Source organism: Pogoniulus pusillus, chromosome 3, assembly GCF_015220805.1.
Source record: "Pogoniulus pusillus isolate bPogPus1 chromosome 3, bPogPus1.pri, whole genome shotgun sequence".
Lineage (NCBI taxonomy): Eukaryota > Metazoa > Chordata > Aves > Piciformes > Lybiidae > Pogoniulus > Pogoniulus pusillus.
The window spans coordinates 7,033,746-7,049,988 of record NC_087266.1 but is presented as its reverse complement, the minus strand read 5'-3'; the positions used below and the strand labels follow the sequence as shown (position 1 = coordinate 7,049,988).

Sequence of the window (16,243 nt, the reverse complement as noted above, 5' to 3'; positions counted from 1 at the left end):
ATGGAGATTTCCTTGTGTGGGTTTGGTGGGTGGGTATGGATAGTGAAACTTTCATTATCATACTTTGGAGCCTGAACCCTCTGGGTCCCACAATTATTTTCCTGCCTAAAATACATGATTACAGCTTTAATTGCATGTCTGATATTAATGCAGTCACTTACCTTGCAAATCATTTGAAAATAAGTCTCTTGGCATCCTGCTGGACACACTATTGCTGACACAGGCCAGGATGCTGTTTGCCTTCTTGGTAACCTGGGCACACACTGACTCATCTTCAAGGTGGCTGTTTACCCACACCCCCAGGTCCTTTTTCCCCTGAGCAGTTACCAGCCACTCTACCCCAGGCCTGGAGAATTCATGGGGTTGTTGTGATCCAAGTGCAGGACCTGGAACTTGGCCTTTTTGAGCTTCATCCCATTGGCCTTGTGTGATGGTTTGGGTGTTCCCTGCCCCCCCACACTTTAGAAATCACCCAGACTAGACTCAGCCAGCTCTGTAAATATGAATGAAGCTTATATTTACAACTGGCACAATATACAAGCAGATATTTACAGTATACACAGTTATAGACAGAAATACACAAGGTAAAGGGTAATACAGAAACACAACAGCCCTCCCAGAAACCTGAGTCCCCAGGAGGGGCTCCCAACCACCCCTTCACCATTCCCCTACCCCTCTCAACCTTACCCCAGTCCCAAGGAAGAACAGAGGTTCAGCCAGGGGGTTAGGAAGCAAAGTGGATTAGTCCAAAATGGAGGGTGAGGTGAGAGAGTAAGATGCAGCTCAGCCAGCAGCAGCCCAAGTGAGAGTGGTTATCTATGTTTTTATTTCTTGTTCCTATACATCTCAGCAAGCCTGTGAGCAAAGTAGCCATCACCCTTGTTTTCTTTCCCCAGCCTGTAATCTAGTTCTTCTCACCAAAACATTCTAGCTAGCTTCAAACTAGCACACCTTGTGCCACTGATCCAGTCTATCCAGGTCCCCCTACAGAGACTTTTCCAACCAAAACAATTCTGTGATGCTGTGATACTGCTGTATAGATCTCTGTAGCTTTCATTAATAGTTGCTTGTGCTTGGTTCCTCTTATGTTTTCATCAGTACCTCAGGACACTGTTCAGCATCATACAAGTTACAAATAAAGTTATCTAAACCAATAAAAAGTTCTTGGCTGCTATTACAAACAAGTCTGCAAAAAGATGGGATGGATCACTCCAGAGGTTTTGTCCAAGTTGATGATTAATGGTACTGTATTTAGACAAATCAGTGCATGCTAGCACATACTTTCTCTCCAAAGCCTGTGGCCCACAGGCATTTATAATCTCAAGCTCCCAAAAAGAGCCAAGCAATTTCAAAGTTTATTTTGTTATTCTGAAGCTTCTTATCCTGTTCTGGCAGAGACCTGAACCAAAAAAGTTCAACAACAGGGGCGCAGCTGGTGGAGATGTCTCTAGAGGCTCATATTGCTCAACCTGTCAATTTTGTGTGTGAGTCTTCAAAGTGTAAATAAATAAAACCAACTGCAGGGGTTTACTGTAAGCACGTTTAACTGCATCCCTAGCACAGACTGCCCTTTAATCAACAGCAGATCCTCCAGCCTGTTCTTCTGGCACAATTGTGGCAATTTGCTGTTGTTAGCATGCAGCAAAAGCCAAGGCCATCAGCTGATCCCTGCTTTGCCTGTGTTCCCATTGCAGCTGTGGACAGCCAAAATGCCTGTCAATGCTCTGGGCTCAAGGCGTAATTCAGCCAAACTCCAAAGAGCACAGAGTGGCTTGCAGCAGTTGCCAGCATCCTTTCACAGTGGCACATCAACTGGTCTCTGTCTTTACTGACTGTGAAGATTAGTTTTGCCATCTGAAGGCTTTCTCAAGGCATTCCAAGGGTGTCATGCCTTTCTGTAAGGAAATGGCTGTGATCCCCTTCTGTCAGAGCCTTTTCCTCTGCCACCTCCTTCCTCAGTGGTGGTTTCTGACTGCTGCCCTACAGCTTCTTCTTTGCTGTTCAACAGCAGATTTGCACAGACTTGGATTTTGGCAGAGAGCTGACTCATTTCTTTGGTTTGTTGCTCTTTTTCTTAAGCAATGGTTGCCTGTGGATTTCCTACCTGTTCAGAGGGAACTTCAGGCTCAACTAAGCCAAAAGACTCAAGGGCTCTTATATGGGCAGAAATTCATCACCTTCAGGTTCTGAGTGGAATCACAGAATCATAGAATCAACCAAGTGGGAAGAGACCTCCAAGATCATCCAGTCCAACCTAGCACCCAGCCCTAGCCAGTCAACTAGACCATGGCACTAAGTGCCTCAGCCAAGCTTTTCTTCAACACCTCCAGGGATGGTGACTCCACCACCTCCCTGGGCAGCCCATTCCAATGCCAATCACTCTCTCTGCCAACAACTTCCTCCTAACATCCAGCCTAGACCTCCCCTGGCACAACTTGAGACTGTGTCCCCTTGTCCTGTTGCTGGTTGCCTGGCAGAAGAGACCAACCCCACCTGGCTACAATGCCCCTTCAGGTAGTTGTAGAGAGCAATGAGGTCACCCCTGAGCCTCCTCTTCTTCAGGCTGCACACCCCCAGCTTCCTCAGCCTCTCCTCACAGGGCTGTGTTCCAGGCCTTCCACCAGCTTCATTGCCCTTCTCTGGGCACATTCCAGCACCTCAACATCTCTCTTGAATTGAGGAGCCCAGAACTGGACACAGCACTCAAGGTGTGGCCTGACCAGTGCTGAGTACAGGGGCAGAATAACCTCCCTTGTCTTACTGGCCACACTGTTCCTGATCCAGACCAGGATGCCATTGGCTCTCCTGGCCACCTGGGCACACTGCTGGCTCATGGAAATGCTTAACCTTTTTTCTGAGTGGTTTTGTTCTGAGAATGAGCCTTTCCTGTCTGGCTACAAACACTGCATCATAATGCCTACCTGTCTGATAGAAGTATTGTGAGTGTGTTCATTTTCTTAATGCTATCCAGTCCAGTAGTCTTTGTCCTCGCCTTGCTTGTGGAGCAAGTTCCCCTCAGAGCACCCAGACTGGACCTTTGTCAATGGAAAACAAAACAAAACAAAACACCACATCAAAAGCTTGAGGTTTGTTGGCATGTCAGTGATTTAGTCTTGCCATTCATTGCCCACTGGCACAGCAGCACATACAGTCCTTGCAAGCATCTGGCTGACCAGCAGTGTGGAAGCATCTGAAGGATCAGGAACCTTAGCTACTATCTGAATCCCTCATCTCAGGAGCAATTAATTATACAGAGCAAAGACTGACACCTCTGATGTTTCTTTTCTGAGATCCCATATACAGGGCTGGTGAACAGGCTGTGCAGAAGGCATGTGGAACTTGCAGTTGAGTTTATTGTGTTCCTTATGCTATATATCAAACACGGAGTATGGGATTGCAGTGCCTGCAATATGAGGACAGGCTGAAAGAGTTGGGGCTGTTCAGTCTGGAGAAAAGGAGGCTCCCAGGTGGCCTTCTTGTGGCCTTCCAGCATCTGAAAGGGGCCTACAAAAAAGCTGGGGAGAGACTTTTCAGGATATCAGGGAGTGACAGGACTAGGGGGAATGGAGCAAAGCTGGAGGTGGGGAGAATCAGCCTGGATGTGAGGAGGAAGTTGTTCAGCATAACAGTGGTGAGAGCCTGGAATGGGTTGCCCAGGGAGGTGTTTGAGGCCCCATCCCTGGAGGTGTTTAAGGCCAGGCTGGATGAGGCTGTGGCCAGCCTGCTCTAGGGTAGAGTGTCCCTGGCCATGGCAGGGGGGTTGGAACTAGATGATCCTTGTGGTCCCTTCCAATCCTGACTGATTCTATCATTCTAAATATTTGATAATGCTGTGCAAATGCATTTCTCCCTTGTTGAGTAAGTATCTGTTTTTTTCAGAGACTAGTGCTTCTGGAGCAGTGAGGGAGGAGAAGGAGCCAGGGGGTTGTGCTTTTCAACCCTTGTCAGCTTAGCTGCTATCAAGGTGGAGGCACCGTCCCTGGGGGTCTTCAAGAAAAGACTGGATGAGGCACTTAGTGCCATGGTCTAGTTGACTGGATAGGGCTGGGTGCTAGGTTGGACTGGCTGATCTTGGAGGTCTCTTCCAACCTGGTTGATTCTATGATTCTATGATTCTATTCCTCTACAGGGACATACAGATGTGGTCCTGTCAGCTAGTAAGGGAAATTCCCATGAAGCAAAAAGTAGGATCCTTTTGCTTCACTTTAAAACATGAGTCAGCAATCTGTTGCCATCCTCTGCTCTGCTGCACTGTGGCTTTTAACCAAAGTGCTGAAGTGGGTGGGTATAATTGCTGGCTGGTATTCACGTGTATTAAGTTTAAAGGACCTTTTAATAGTATAGATGAAACAGGTAAATGAAATTGGATCAGTGCTACCCAAAACCACAGCACCAGATAAGACTGCAGGAGAGGCACAACACTGGCCAAAGAAGTTATGTGTGGAGCTTGATAAAGAAAAGACATTGATTGCATTGCATGGCATTGTATTTCAGTTTGATTGCATGTCAGAGGCAGCAGTAGGCCAGAAAAGTGGGGCAAGATAGCACCAGAAGGGTTGCAAACACAGCCAAAGAAGCACTGGTAAGTGCCAAGGTAAAGCTGCTAGGGAGAGGGAGGGGAACTTTTGGGTAGAAGGGAAGTGAGGAGAGATTTGAAGCTACTAGGAAAGAAGAGGCAATCTCAAGCACAAATCCAGGCTGGGCAGTGAGTGGCTGGAGAGCAGCCCTGAGGAGAGGGACTTGGATCACCTAGAGCAGATCACTCTGGAATGCATCCAGATGGTTACTGAATATCTCCAGAGAGAGAGACTCCACAACCTCCCTGGGCAGCTAGAAATCCAGCTAGAAATACTGTCAGTGACAAATTAAGGAGTTGTAACACTGTCTGAAGTTCCCTGAAGCCTTACAGGTGTACTCAGTGGCACAGTAAAATCTAGTCTGACTTCCACCTTAACTAAAGACAGCTACCTCTTCTCCCAGGCAACCAGCAATAGAACAAGGGGACACAGTCTCAAGTTGTGCCAGGGTAGGTATAGGCTGGATGTTAGGAAGAAGTTCTTCACAGAGAGAGTGATTGGCATTGGAATGGGCTGCCCAGGGAGGTGGTGGAGGCACTGTCCCTGGGGGTCTTCAAGAAAAGCCTGGCTGAGGCACTTAGTGCCATGGTCTAGTTGACTGGCTAGGGCTAGGTGCTAGGTTGGACTGGATGATCTTGGAGGTCTCTTCCAACCTGGTTGATTCTATGATTCTACAGTGAAACCTATGATGTTAATGGACTGAATAGGAGCCTGGAGCTCTGCAACCCTAAGGAACACAGGTTGAAACATTTCCCACTCTGAAATTACTCCCACAAAGGTAACAGCTCTGGAGGTTACTGTTTAGCCAGAACTACACTGTATAGATTCTCTCTTGCCATTGCTGAAGCAGTTAATTCTTACCAAGCTCTATTTCTTATGTTTTCACTCCCACGCGTGTGTGTTTGGCTTCCAGCTGTGTACATAGCTTCTTCTCAGCAGGGGATAAAGATACACAGTGAGATGGAGAATGGCAGGATCCTCAGCACAGGATAGGGCTGGGTGCTAGGTTGGACTGGATCATCTTGAAGGTCTCTTCCAACCTGGTTGATTCTATGATTCTGGCCCAGTAAACCAGGATGTGTGCTTGCTCCACACAGTGCCCATGTTATTGACTTGATAAAAGTTACTTATTTTTTTACTGGTTTATTTTAACTAAATCATTTTTTATTGAGTCCCAAGAGGGATTAAAGTAGAACTGCCATTGGAATGGGCTGCCCAGGTTGGTGCTGGAGTCACCGTCCCTGGAGGTGTTGAAGCAAAGCCTGGCTGAGGCACTTAGTGCCATGGTCTGGTTGACTGGCTAGGGCTGGGTGCTAGGTTGGACTGAATGATCTTGGAGGTCTCTTCCAACCTGCTTGATTCTATGATTCTATGTTTCACCTCACTGTCTTGTTGTGTCTCTGAAGCAATTAATCAAATATAAGCCCAAGAGAGATGGAGAGGGCATGATGATAAAGGCAGCATCTGTTGCACTGCATTCCTTTGCATTCCCTCTTCAGAATGCTTAGGCTGCATCTTTTCCCCAGGAAAATCAAGTTAATTGGTTTTATTGATGCATGGATGTTTCTTATTTACTACTGATCCACACAGACCAGTCTGTTCTTTTCAGTATTCACAGCTCTGCCTTGCTGTCCTCAAAGGCACAAACTAAGCTTTTGCTCCTGTTAACTCTCCTATAAGCTGTGTACCTTGGAGAGAAACCTGGCTGCTGCCCTTCTCTGTTCAGTCAGCAGCAAACTGTTTGCTGAGTTCAGTTTGAGGACCTGGTTCCTTCCTTCTGCCTGCCTTACAGAAGGGGTTTTAAGGAAGATTAACTCTCTGTTAGCTGTGCACCTCTTACTTCAGCAAGCTAGCCTCCTTATCTCTGTGGGTAACTTTTGTCATCAGTGGGTAGAGCATGACTCTCCTGGTGACCATAAAAAAATCACAGGTTTATGTCTGAATCTGAACTTGCTCTGAATCTGAAGTCTGATGTCTGTTTCCCTTGGCCTGTTCTTAAAAACACAGTGAATTTGCTGAGCTGCCTGTCAGAGTTATTTCATACTTGGCCTAAAAACAGGCTTCTAGCTCACCACTACCAGCATCCCTTTCTGAATGCTTGAATACCTAATGGAGTCTTAAGCATGTTCAGGAATGTTGCCCAGCTGGCATTGGAAATGTGTGTTTTATTGAAACCAGGCACTTGGCTCTTCAGTTCGAGGCTTGCTCAGATATGTGTCCTCTTCCAGATGTGCTTTTTTCAGCAAGAGAAGTCACTTGCCATAGATTTTGCCTGGAGTAAAGTAAGGAGCAGTTGTTCATCCAAATTACTCCATGGGTGTGACATTGGAGATAAGCAGCTAGGACTAGGGATCTGGTTGGGAGACTGAAAGCGTGTCATAGCCACTTGGTCTGCAGAAAAGGATCCATAAAAGCCAGCCCACTCAGTGGCAGGGTCTGACTGACCACAAACAAAAGCAGTATTAAAGCACAAATCCTATGAGGAGAGGTTGAGGGAGCTGGGCCTGTTTAGCCTGGAGAAGAGGAGGCTCAGGGGTGATCTTATTACTGTCTACAACTACCTGAAGGGGCATTGTAGCCAGGTGGGGGGTGGCCTCTTCTCCCAGGCAACCAGCAACAGAACAAGGGGACACAGTCTCAAGTTGTGCCAGGGTAGGTATAGGCTGGATATTAGGAAGAAGTTCTTCACAGAGAGAGTGATTGGCATTGGAATGGGCTGCCCAGGGAGGTGGTGGAGGCACCGTCCCTGGGGGTCTTCAAGAAAAGCCTGGCTGAGGCACTTAGTGCCATGGTCTAGTTGATTGGTTAGGGCTGGGTGCTAGGTTGGACTGGATGGTCTTGGAGGTCTCTTCCAACCTGGCTGATTCTATGATTCTAAAGAAGGGAATGCTAATTCTCAGAGAGTTGCCTCTCCATGCTTGATTCTGCATCACCTACCTGGCTAAGCCAAGCCAGTCCTTCTTCAGCCCAAACATGCTGCAGTGATGATGGCCATGAGAGCCTGTCTCCCGAGTGTGCTAGTTTGAAGCTAGCTAGAATGTTTTGGTGAGAAGAACTAGATTACAGGCTGTGAAAGGGAAACAATGGTGATGTCTACTGCACTCATAGGCTTGCTGAGGGGTATAAGAGCAAGAATCCAAACATAGATAAGGGAATCATTCTCTGTCTGGGGTTTGAGCTGCATTTCTCTCTCTCTAACCTAACCTGATTAATCCACCTGCTTCCTAACCCCCCTGGCCGACCCTCCATTCTTCCTTAGGCACAAGGCAACGTCTGGGGTAAGGTCGAGAGGGGTGGGAGAAGGTGGAAGGATGGTTGGGAGCCCCTCCTGGGGACTCAGGTGTCTGGGAGGGCTGTTGTGTTTCTGTATTGCCTTTCAACTTGCATATTTCTGCATATAACTGTATATGCTGTAAATATCTGCTTGTGGGTTGTACTAAGCTGTAAATACAAAGCTTCATTCCATTTCCAGAGCCACTGAGTCTAGTCTGGGTGATTCTTCTAAAGTGTGGGGGTGCAGGTAACACCCAAACCACCACACCAAGTTACACAGTGAGAGCAGGCATCAGACTTTGGAAGACCCAGGGTGAGCTCTTTCTACTGCTAGATCTGAGCAATCTGAGCAGGAATTGGAAACCAACCCACTGCCCTCCCAAGACAACAGCCAGAGACAGAAGCTCTTCAGAGGCAGTGAGAATCTGCCCTCTCCACTGTGTGCAAAAAACCTGGCAACTCATGAAGCCACAGGGCTATAGTAGTTAGCTGAGCTTCAGCTTCTCCTGTGAGCCCTGGATGCCTTTCAAAGGTTAGATAGCTGGTGGACTCCTTTCAGCACTGAAGAGATGTGATTGTATGAGACATGCAGCTACACACTTAAGCCATAGTTGTCATCATTATGTATGGAAAATGTTGTATTAAAACAAGAGCTTTTTTAAGCATGTGATACCTTGACATATCTGCAATGATGTTACTAATCTGTGCTCTTAATTTATGGTTAATGAGTATTTTCTAAGCACAGATGGCAGCTGTATGGTGCCCTGTTCATGGGATCATAGAATCAGTCAGGGTGGGAAGGGACCACAAGGATCATCTAGTGCCAACCCCCTGCCATGCCCAGGGACACCCTACCCTAGGTCAGGCTGCCCACAGCCTCATCCAGCCTGGCCTTAAACACCTCCAGGGATAGAGCCTCCACCACCTCCCTGGGCAACCCATTCCAGCCTCTCACCACTTTCATGCTGAGCAACTTCTTCCTCAGATCCAGTCTGAATCTCCCCACCTCCAGCTTCACTCCATTCCCCCCAGTCCTGTCACTCCCTCAGAGCCTAAATGAAGTTTATGAAGTTTAATATCTGTGAGAGCTGCCTCTGAGACAGGCCATGTGTGTCTGATTAGTCTGTTGGTTACTGGGCACAGTTTTAAGGAGTTTGCTAAATAAATGAACCATTACTTTTTCCCTGTTTTGCATTTCTGATCTTACTGAGTGGTTGCAACTCGATCAGTGCTGAAGGCAGCACTTTTGTCTTTCTTCTTTTCAAAGTGAAGGGCTTTTTCATTAGGACTCCCACAGTTAAGTGTGGGAACGAGCTGCCTCCCTGGAAGAGTCATGTGAGAATCATAGAATCCACCAGGTTGGAAGAGACCTCCAAGACCATCCAGTCCAACCTAGCACCCAGCCCTAGCCAGTCAACTAGACCATGGCACTAAGTGCCTCAGCCAGGCTTTGCTTCAACACCTCCAGGCACAGTGACTCCACCACCTCCCTGGGCAGCCCATTCCAATGCCAATCACTCTTTCTGCCAACAACTTCCTCCTAACATCCAGCCTAGACCTCCCCTGGCACAACTTGAAACTGTGTCCCCTTGTCCTGTTGCTGGCTGCCTGGCAGAAGAGACCAACCCCCACCTGGCTACAGCTTCCCTTCAGGTAGTTGTAGACAGTGAAGAGGTCACCCCTGAGCCTCCTCCAGGCTGCACACCCCCAGCTCCCTCAGCCTCTCCTCACAGGGCTGTGCTCCAGGCCCCTCACCAGCTTTGTTGCCCTTCTCTGGACACATTCCAGTATCTCAGCTTCTCTCTTGAGTTGAGGAGCCCAGAACTGGACACAGCACTCAAGGTGTGACACTGTTCCTTATCCAGGCCAGGATGCCATTGGCTCTCCTGGCCACCTGGGCACACTGCTGGCTCATGTTCAGCTACTCTCTACCAGTACCCCCAGGTCCCTTTGTTTCTGGCTGCTCTCCAGCCACTCTATCCCCAGCCTGTAGTGCTGCTTAGGGTTGTTGTGGCCAAAGTGCAGAAACCTGCACTTGGCCTTGTTAAATCTCATCCCTTTGGCCTCTGCCTCTTCCTAACATCTAGTTTGAATCTCCCCTCTTCAAGTTTAAACCTATCACCCCTTGTCCTGTCATTACCAGACCTTATAAATAGCCCCTCCCCAGCCTCACTGTAATGAGCCTTAGTACAATCAATTGTCCATGCAATAGCATACCTGAGTTTTCATCCAAACATTTCATTTTCTCTTTCACTTCTCATGCTTTTTGGTGTTCTTCATTTGGTGAATGCAGGTGTCAAAAATGGCTCAGAAAAGTAGCTCAGCAAAACAGTATTGTAAGGTCAGGTTTCATAGAATCATAGAATCAACCAGGTTGGAAGAGACCTCCAAGATCATCCAGTCCAACCTAGCACCCAGCCCTATCCAGTCAACTAAACCATGGCACTAAGTGCCCCATCCAGTCTTTTCTTGAACACCTCCAGGGATGACAACTCCACCACCTCCCTGGGCAGCCCATTCCAATGTTTTGACTTGGTCAAAGCAAATGCCATGGCAAATACTGATCTAATTGTGTCCAGCTGGAGCTCTGTTGACTAGAGATGGGATCTGCAATGTCTGTCTGCAATGGCCATATGCAGCTGTGGCATTGGTACCTGGGTAAGAAGAGTCCTGCTTTCAGTGAACTGCCCCCATGAGCTCCCCAGGAAAGAAGGTGTAGCAAGGTTTAAAGCAAAACCATCCCACCTTCACCCCTGCATTTACCAGAGTTATTTTAACTAGGAGGCCTTTCTGCACTAAAGCAGAGTGTCCTCCCTGAGGCAAAGATGTTTTACAAGGGTGAAATGTCCAACATTAGTTGCTGTTGCCTGAAGTTCTATTAAAGGTCTTGGGCTGTGGGGTTTTGAAATGAGAACTAAACTTATGAGCAGTCCCCTGGGGTCTCATTTCCATGACAGTGAACAGCCTGGCTTCGTCCTCAGTGGCTCATTGCCCCACATATTCAAGTTTCACCTGTTTTACTTTATCTTGGAGTTACTGATTTTATGACAAGGCTTCTTTTTCCTCTTCTTTTTTTCCCTGTTCTTAGGGGGTTGTTTATCACCATCCATGACAAAGGCCATATTGCAACAATGCTAAACTCTTGGCCTGAAGAAAATATTAAGGTATGTGGCATGTCACCTGTGGACTGGGAAATTGCAGAGAGCTGGATGGAAATTGGGATACAAATGGAACTGCTTGGTGTTATTTACTTGGCCCATTATTTACTGCTTGGTCCATTTAAAAGGATAAGAAAGAAACACTGCCAGCCTCAGAGAGTTTCCTGGCTAATGATTGGACTTCAGAGACTCTGTCATCTCTGTATGGGGTCAAGAATGTCTTTTTCAAAGGCAACAGGACCTTGGGCAATAAAAAGAGAGTGAATGGTAATAAATATGTACAGAGTAGAGGCCTTAGGAAAAAGAAAGGTCTGTGTGTTGGAGAATTCTATGGCTGACTTGAAGCTTCTTAGGTCACAGAATCACAGAACATCAGGGGCTGGAAGTGACCTCAAAAGCTCAGCCAGTCCAAGCTCCCTGCCAGAGCAGCATCACCTAGAGCAGATCACACAGGAATGCGTCCAGGCAGGTTTTGAATATCTCCAGAGAGGGAGACTCCCCAGCCCCCCTGGGCAGCCTGTTCCAGTGTTCTGTCATCCTTACAGGGAAAAATTCCTCCTCCTGTTTACATGGAACTTCCTATGCCTCAACTTCACCCCATTGCCCCTTGTCCTGTCATTAGGCACCACTAAGCAGAGCCTGGCTGCATCCTCCAGGCACTCATCCTTTACATATTTGTAAGCACTGATGAGGTCACCTCTCAGTCTCCTGCTCTCCAAGCTAAAGAGCCCCAGCTCCCTCAGGCTCTCCTTAGAAGAGAGATGTACCAGAGATCGTTAAGATATCTCTGTAACTGACTTGCTTGTGGGACTTCTTCCCAAATCCAGTGAGTCATGCAGCATCCAGAACACTGGCAACTCAGCAAATAGTGTTTGATATCCAGCAGCTGAAAATATTACTGGTGCTCCACCCAAAAAGTGATCTTCTGAAGTGTTTTTCACTAAAGCTCGGGGCTGGGCAAGTCCCTGGCATGAAATAAAGTCAACACTTAAGACAGGTCTTAGCAGTCACCTCCTTCCATCAGTCTGAAAGTGCATATGCCTGCAATTTTCCTGTCTACTGACAGAGCTTGGTCCCCTATCAGTTAGCTGTTTCTTCCAGGAACAAAGGTTTGGCAACTGAGAAAGTGTTGCAAGCATTTTCCATTTCTAAGGGGAAAAATCAGGGAATTTAACATGTGTCCAGAAAAAGTAATCATATTGCTGTGACCTTGTCTCTGGAACCATGAAGAACAGATGCAAACTAGATGTTTTGTCCTTGTTCTGTCCAAAGAACTCAGTATTTCCATTTGTTTCTGACTTAGGACTGTGAGCAGAACTCATTATGGCCAATCAAGTTGTTTTTGCAGATGGGGAAACTGGCACAGAAAGATTAGAGACTGTTGTTGAAACAGCCCAGTCTGGCATCCAAAAGGGACTATAAGGAGGGCAGTGGTCTGTGGAAGAGATTCAGACTATCTGCTTTCCATGTCTGCCAGACTACAAAGGCATCTAATTTCATCAGTATCAGTGTTTTGGACCACAGGGTTCCCTGTGTGTTTCTACACAGACTTCTCCATGCCTGGACTGGTAGGCACTGGAACACTTGAGATTTTGAGATAAGTGAGGAGGCACCTGGAGTGCACCTAAGTCCCTGCAGGGATCTGTTGCTTTGAAATGGCTTGGATCACACTGAACACCGACGAGAGTAAGTCCCATTAAAGACAGTGAAAACAGTATCTGGAGATGCAGCTCCACCTTATGCTTTGTGGCTTCTAATGCTTTGTGGCAACACCATTTACTGTGGAAATTGGGAGATAAGTATTGTAGACCTGGATTCTCTGTCTGGAGGGGCTGCTTAGCAGCACTGCAGCCAAGCTCCAGTGTGCCCCACCTCTGCCCCACCTCTACCCCTCCTGTTGAAGCTGGACTGCTCTGAACGAATTAGAGTGCTGGAAGAGGAATGAGTGAGAAGAAGCCACTTCTGAATACACTTACATGGGAGTGTCACTGTGCCACTCCTTCAGGGTTGCTAATGAATCTTGCCATGAAGAAACACTGAATAGATGTTGACAGCTCTTATCAGTGCCTCCCCTTGCTATTTTTGTCTCTGGTTCCTTAGCCTTATGCTCCTTTCTGTGTGAAGGCCCAGTTAGAGCAGGAGGAATGCAAGTAATCATACAGAGTGGTGTCATGATAAGGTGTCATTCTGGACAATGGGTTTCAAACCATCTTTCTGTAGAAGTTATAAAGCTTATCTCCCATTCCTAGACAAGTCTGCTGCCCTGCAAGCTCCTGGGCTGGCCTTCTTACATTCCTGTCCATCGGATATTCACCCTGAGAAGTGCCCTCAGCATCTTGAGTCCCTATCCTATCTTGTAGCAGGATTACTGCTATACAGAGCTGTTCAGACTCACCCTTCCATGTAGCATTTCCTGTTGGTGCACTCAGGCCACAGTTTCAGTTCATCCTAGAAAGGCTGACCTCATGCAGTCAGTGCAGAGAAGTAGGAGTGCCAGCGGCAGATGTTTGCCTCTCTGTGTTGCCTCAGCAGCTTGGAGATCAGTGTAGTGCTCTAGATCAGTCTGCTGGACCAAGTGTCTCCTCCTTAGGAGCTGCAAAACTGGACTAGTTACATACAGCCTGTGTCCAGGATCATCTCAGTCTCAGCTGCCCAAAGACTTGCTGCCTAATCTCAGTTTGCCAGTACTTCACAGAATCAGAGAGTCAGACAGGTTGGAAGAGACCTCCAAGATCATCCAGGCCAACCTAGCACCCAGCCCTAGCCAGTCATCTAGACCATGGCACTAAGTGCCTCAGCCAGTCTTTTCTTGAACACCTCCAGGGACAGTGTCTCCACCACCTCCCTGGGCAGCCCATTCCAATGCCAATCACTCTCTCTTCCATAGCGATCAATGAAGAGGGAGGTCTTCCAATAGAAGTATCCCTTTCATCCCTTCCCAAAACAGCTGCTGGAGGGAAGAGTTGCACTTTGGATGTTTGTGTCTCTCACCATCAGCTATCAGAGATGTCTGAGAAACCAGTTAGAAGATCAGCTTGAGCTGTACTCCTATTCTTTAGCCACAGACTTGACTGAAGTCATCAAGAAAGTCACAGCTGGAAGTGGAAAACAGGGTCCTAGTTGTTAAAGCAGTGGTTTGGTTTGAGGGGTCTGTCCTCAGCCAGAGATTAGTGCACTGTTTGTTGAGTTCTAATCACACAAACATGATGAGAAATTAAAACATCATTTTCATGTACTTATATATCAGGTACCCACTGAAACTTTGTGCTGTTTTCTTCCCCATTGTTTTTTACATCCAAAGAGCTACAAATAAATGTGAGTCCAGGTTCTGCTTTCTGGTACAGACAGTAATGGATGTCTTTTGGGCTGCATTTTCTGTTCTCCTGCATTTTTCAGTGTTACCTTGGGTAGCTTTGGTACCTGTAGAGTTCAGCACATTGCCATTGGAATGGGCTGCCCAGGGAGGTGGTGGACTCACCATCCCTGGAGGTGTTCAATAGAAGACTGGATGAGGCACTTGGTGCCATGGCCTAGTTGACTGGATAGAGCTGGATGCTAGGTTGGACTGGATGATCTTGGAGGTCTCTTTCAATCTGGTTGATTCTATGATTCTGTGGTCTAAGCTGAAGAAATTTTCTCTCTGAGTATTGAGGAATGTTTAGGCTTGCCTGGGAAGTTATTTGGATGAAAGGGGATCTGTGCTTCAGAAAAATTCTTGTTTAAAACTTCTTCATTAAATTAAAAGATTCTCAGCATAGTTGGGATTTTAACTTCCTTTTTTTTCCCCAGGATGAACCTGCAGCAGTGTATGTGCTTGCTGCTTTCCCTATTCCCAGTACTGCCTTCCAGTCCCAATTGCATCCTCTGGGTGTGGTAAAAAAGTGAGCTCACACCCAGAAACAGATGGAGGCCACCCAAAAAGAGACTTTCCCATCACTGACACTGTGCACATTGACTCAGAAGGAAAAACAAACAGGAAAATGTTCAATGACAGAGGTAGATAAGTGTATCACAGCCATGGCTGAGTTTCTTATTAGAGACTCATAGAATCAACCAGGTTGGAAGAGACCTCCAAGATCATCCAGTCCAACCTATTAACCAGCCCTGTCCAGTCAACTAGACCATGGCACTAAGTGCCTCAGCCAGGCTTTTCTTCAACACTTCCAGGGACAGTGACTCCACCACCTCCCTGGGCAGCCCATTCCAATGCCAATCACTCTCTCTGCCAACAACTTCCTCCTAACATCCAGCCTAGACTTCCCCCAGCACAACTTGAGACTGTGTCGCCTTGTTCTGTTGCTGGTTGCCTGGGAGAAGAGACCAACCCCACCTGGCTACAGCCTCCCTTCAGGTAGTGGTAGACAGCAATGAGGTCACCCCTGAGCCTCCTCTTCTCCAGGCTAAACACCCCCAGCTCCCTCAGCCTCTCCTCACAGGGTTTGTGCTCCAGGCCTCTCACCAGCTTTGTCACCCTTCTCTGGACACATTCCAGTATCTCAACATCTTTCTTGAATTGAGGAGCCCAGAACTGGACACAGTACTCAAGGTGTGGCCTGACCAGTGCTGAGTACAAGGGCAGAATAACCTCCCTTGTCCTGCTGGCCACATTGTTCCTGATACAGGCCAGGATGCCATTGATTCTCTTGGCCACCTGGGCTCATGCTCAGCTACTCTCTGCCAGTACTAGAAACCCCAGCTGTCTTCCTCTCCTGCTGCTCAGACTGTGCAACATCATTTAAAAAAAGCACCTTTAGGAGAAGCATTCAGAAATCATCCCTCTTACAGGTTGCTTGTCACTGTTATTATGTGCCTTCCAATCCTGGAATGTGTCATGCCTCAAACCACTGAAGAGTTTTTTTTTGCTAGAAGGCCAAGCTGGTGTAAAAGACAAAATAGATGCACCTGTCCTCTGTTCCTCCAGTTCCCCCTCAGGCTTATTCCTGAGCAATGCAATGTAATGGAATTCTGCTGTGCCCTTACAAGCAGTGGTTTAGGCTGAGGGAGAAAATAGCCTTGGGATCTCTAAATAGTTTTCTGTTGAATAAGAAAATAAACTGAAACAGATCAGTATGATTCTTCCTGAAATAGGAAAGTGCTGCAGGAGGTCTATTCTATTCCTAGACAGCTAAATGCTTCTCCATCACAGCAATGTTGCTAGCAGCTGATTGCCATGGTGCCATGGAGAAGGAACAAATATCCACCGCACAGTGCAACTGCAAAGTGACTTTGGTGTGA

The 16,243-nt window shown here is 47.2% G+C and overlaps 1 protein-coding gene across 2 annotated transcripts in view; it reads left to right on the top strand.

The window, feature by feature from the left end:
* ME3 (malic enzyme 3) overlaps positions 1–16,243 on the top strand; it is a 156,931-nt gene that overhangs the window by 99,411 nt on the left and 41,277 nt on the right. For both annotated transcript variants that reach the window (XM_064169615.1, XM_064169608.1), the window contains exon 4: positions 10,939–11,014. In XM_064169615.1, coding sequence (XP_064025685.1) covers positions 10,939–11,014 — 76 coding nt within the window. The remainder of the gene's footprint in view (positions 1–10,938; positions 11,015–16,243) is intronic.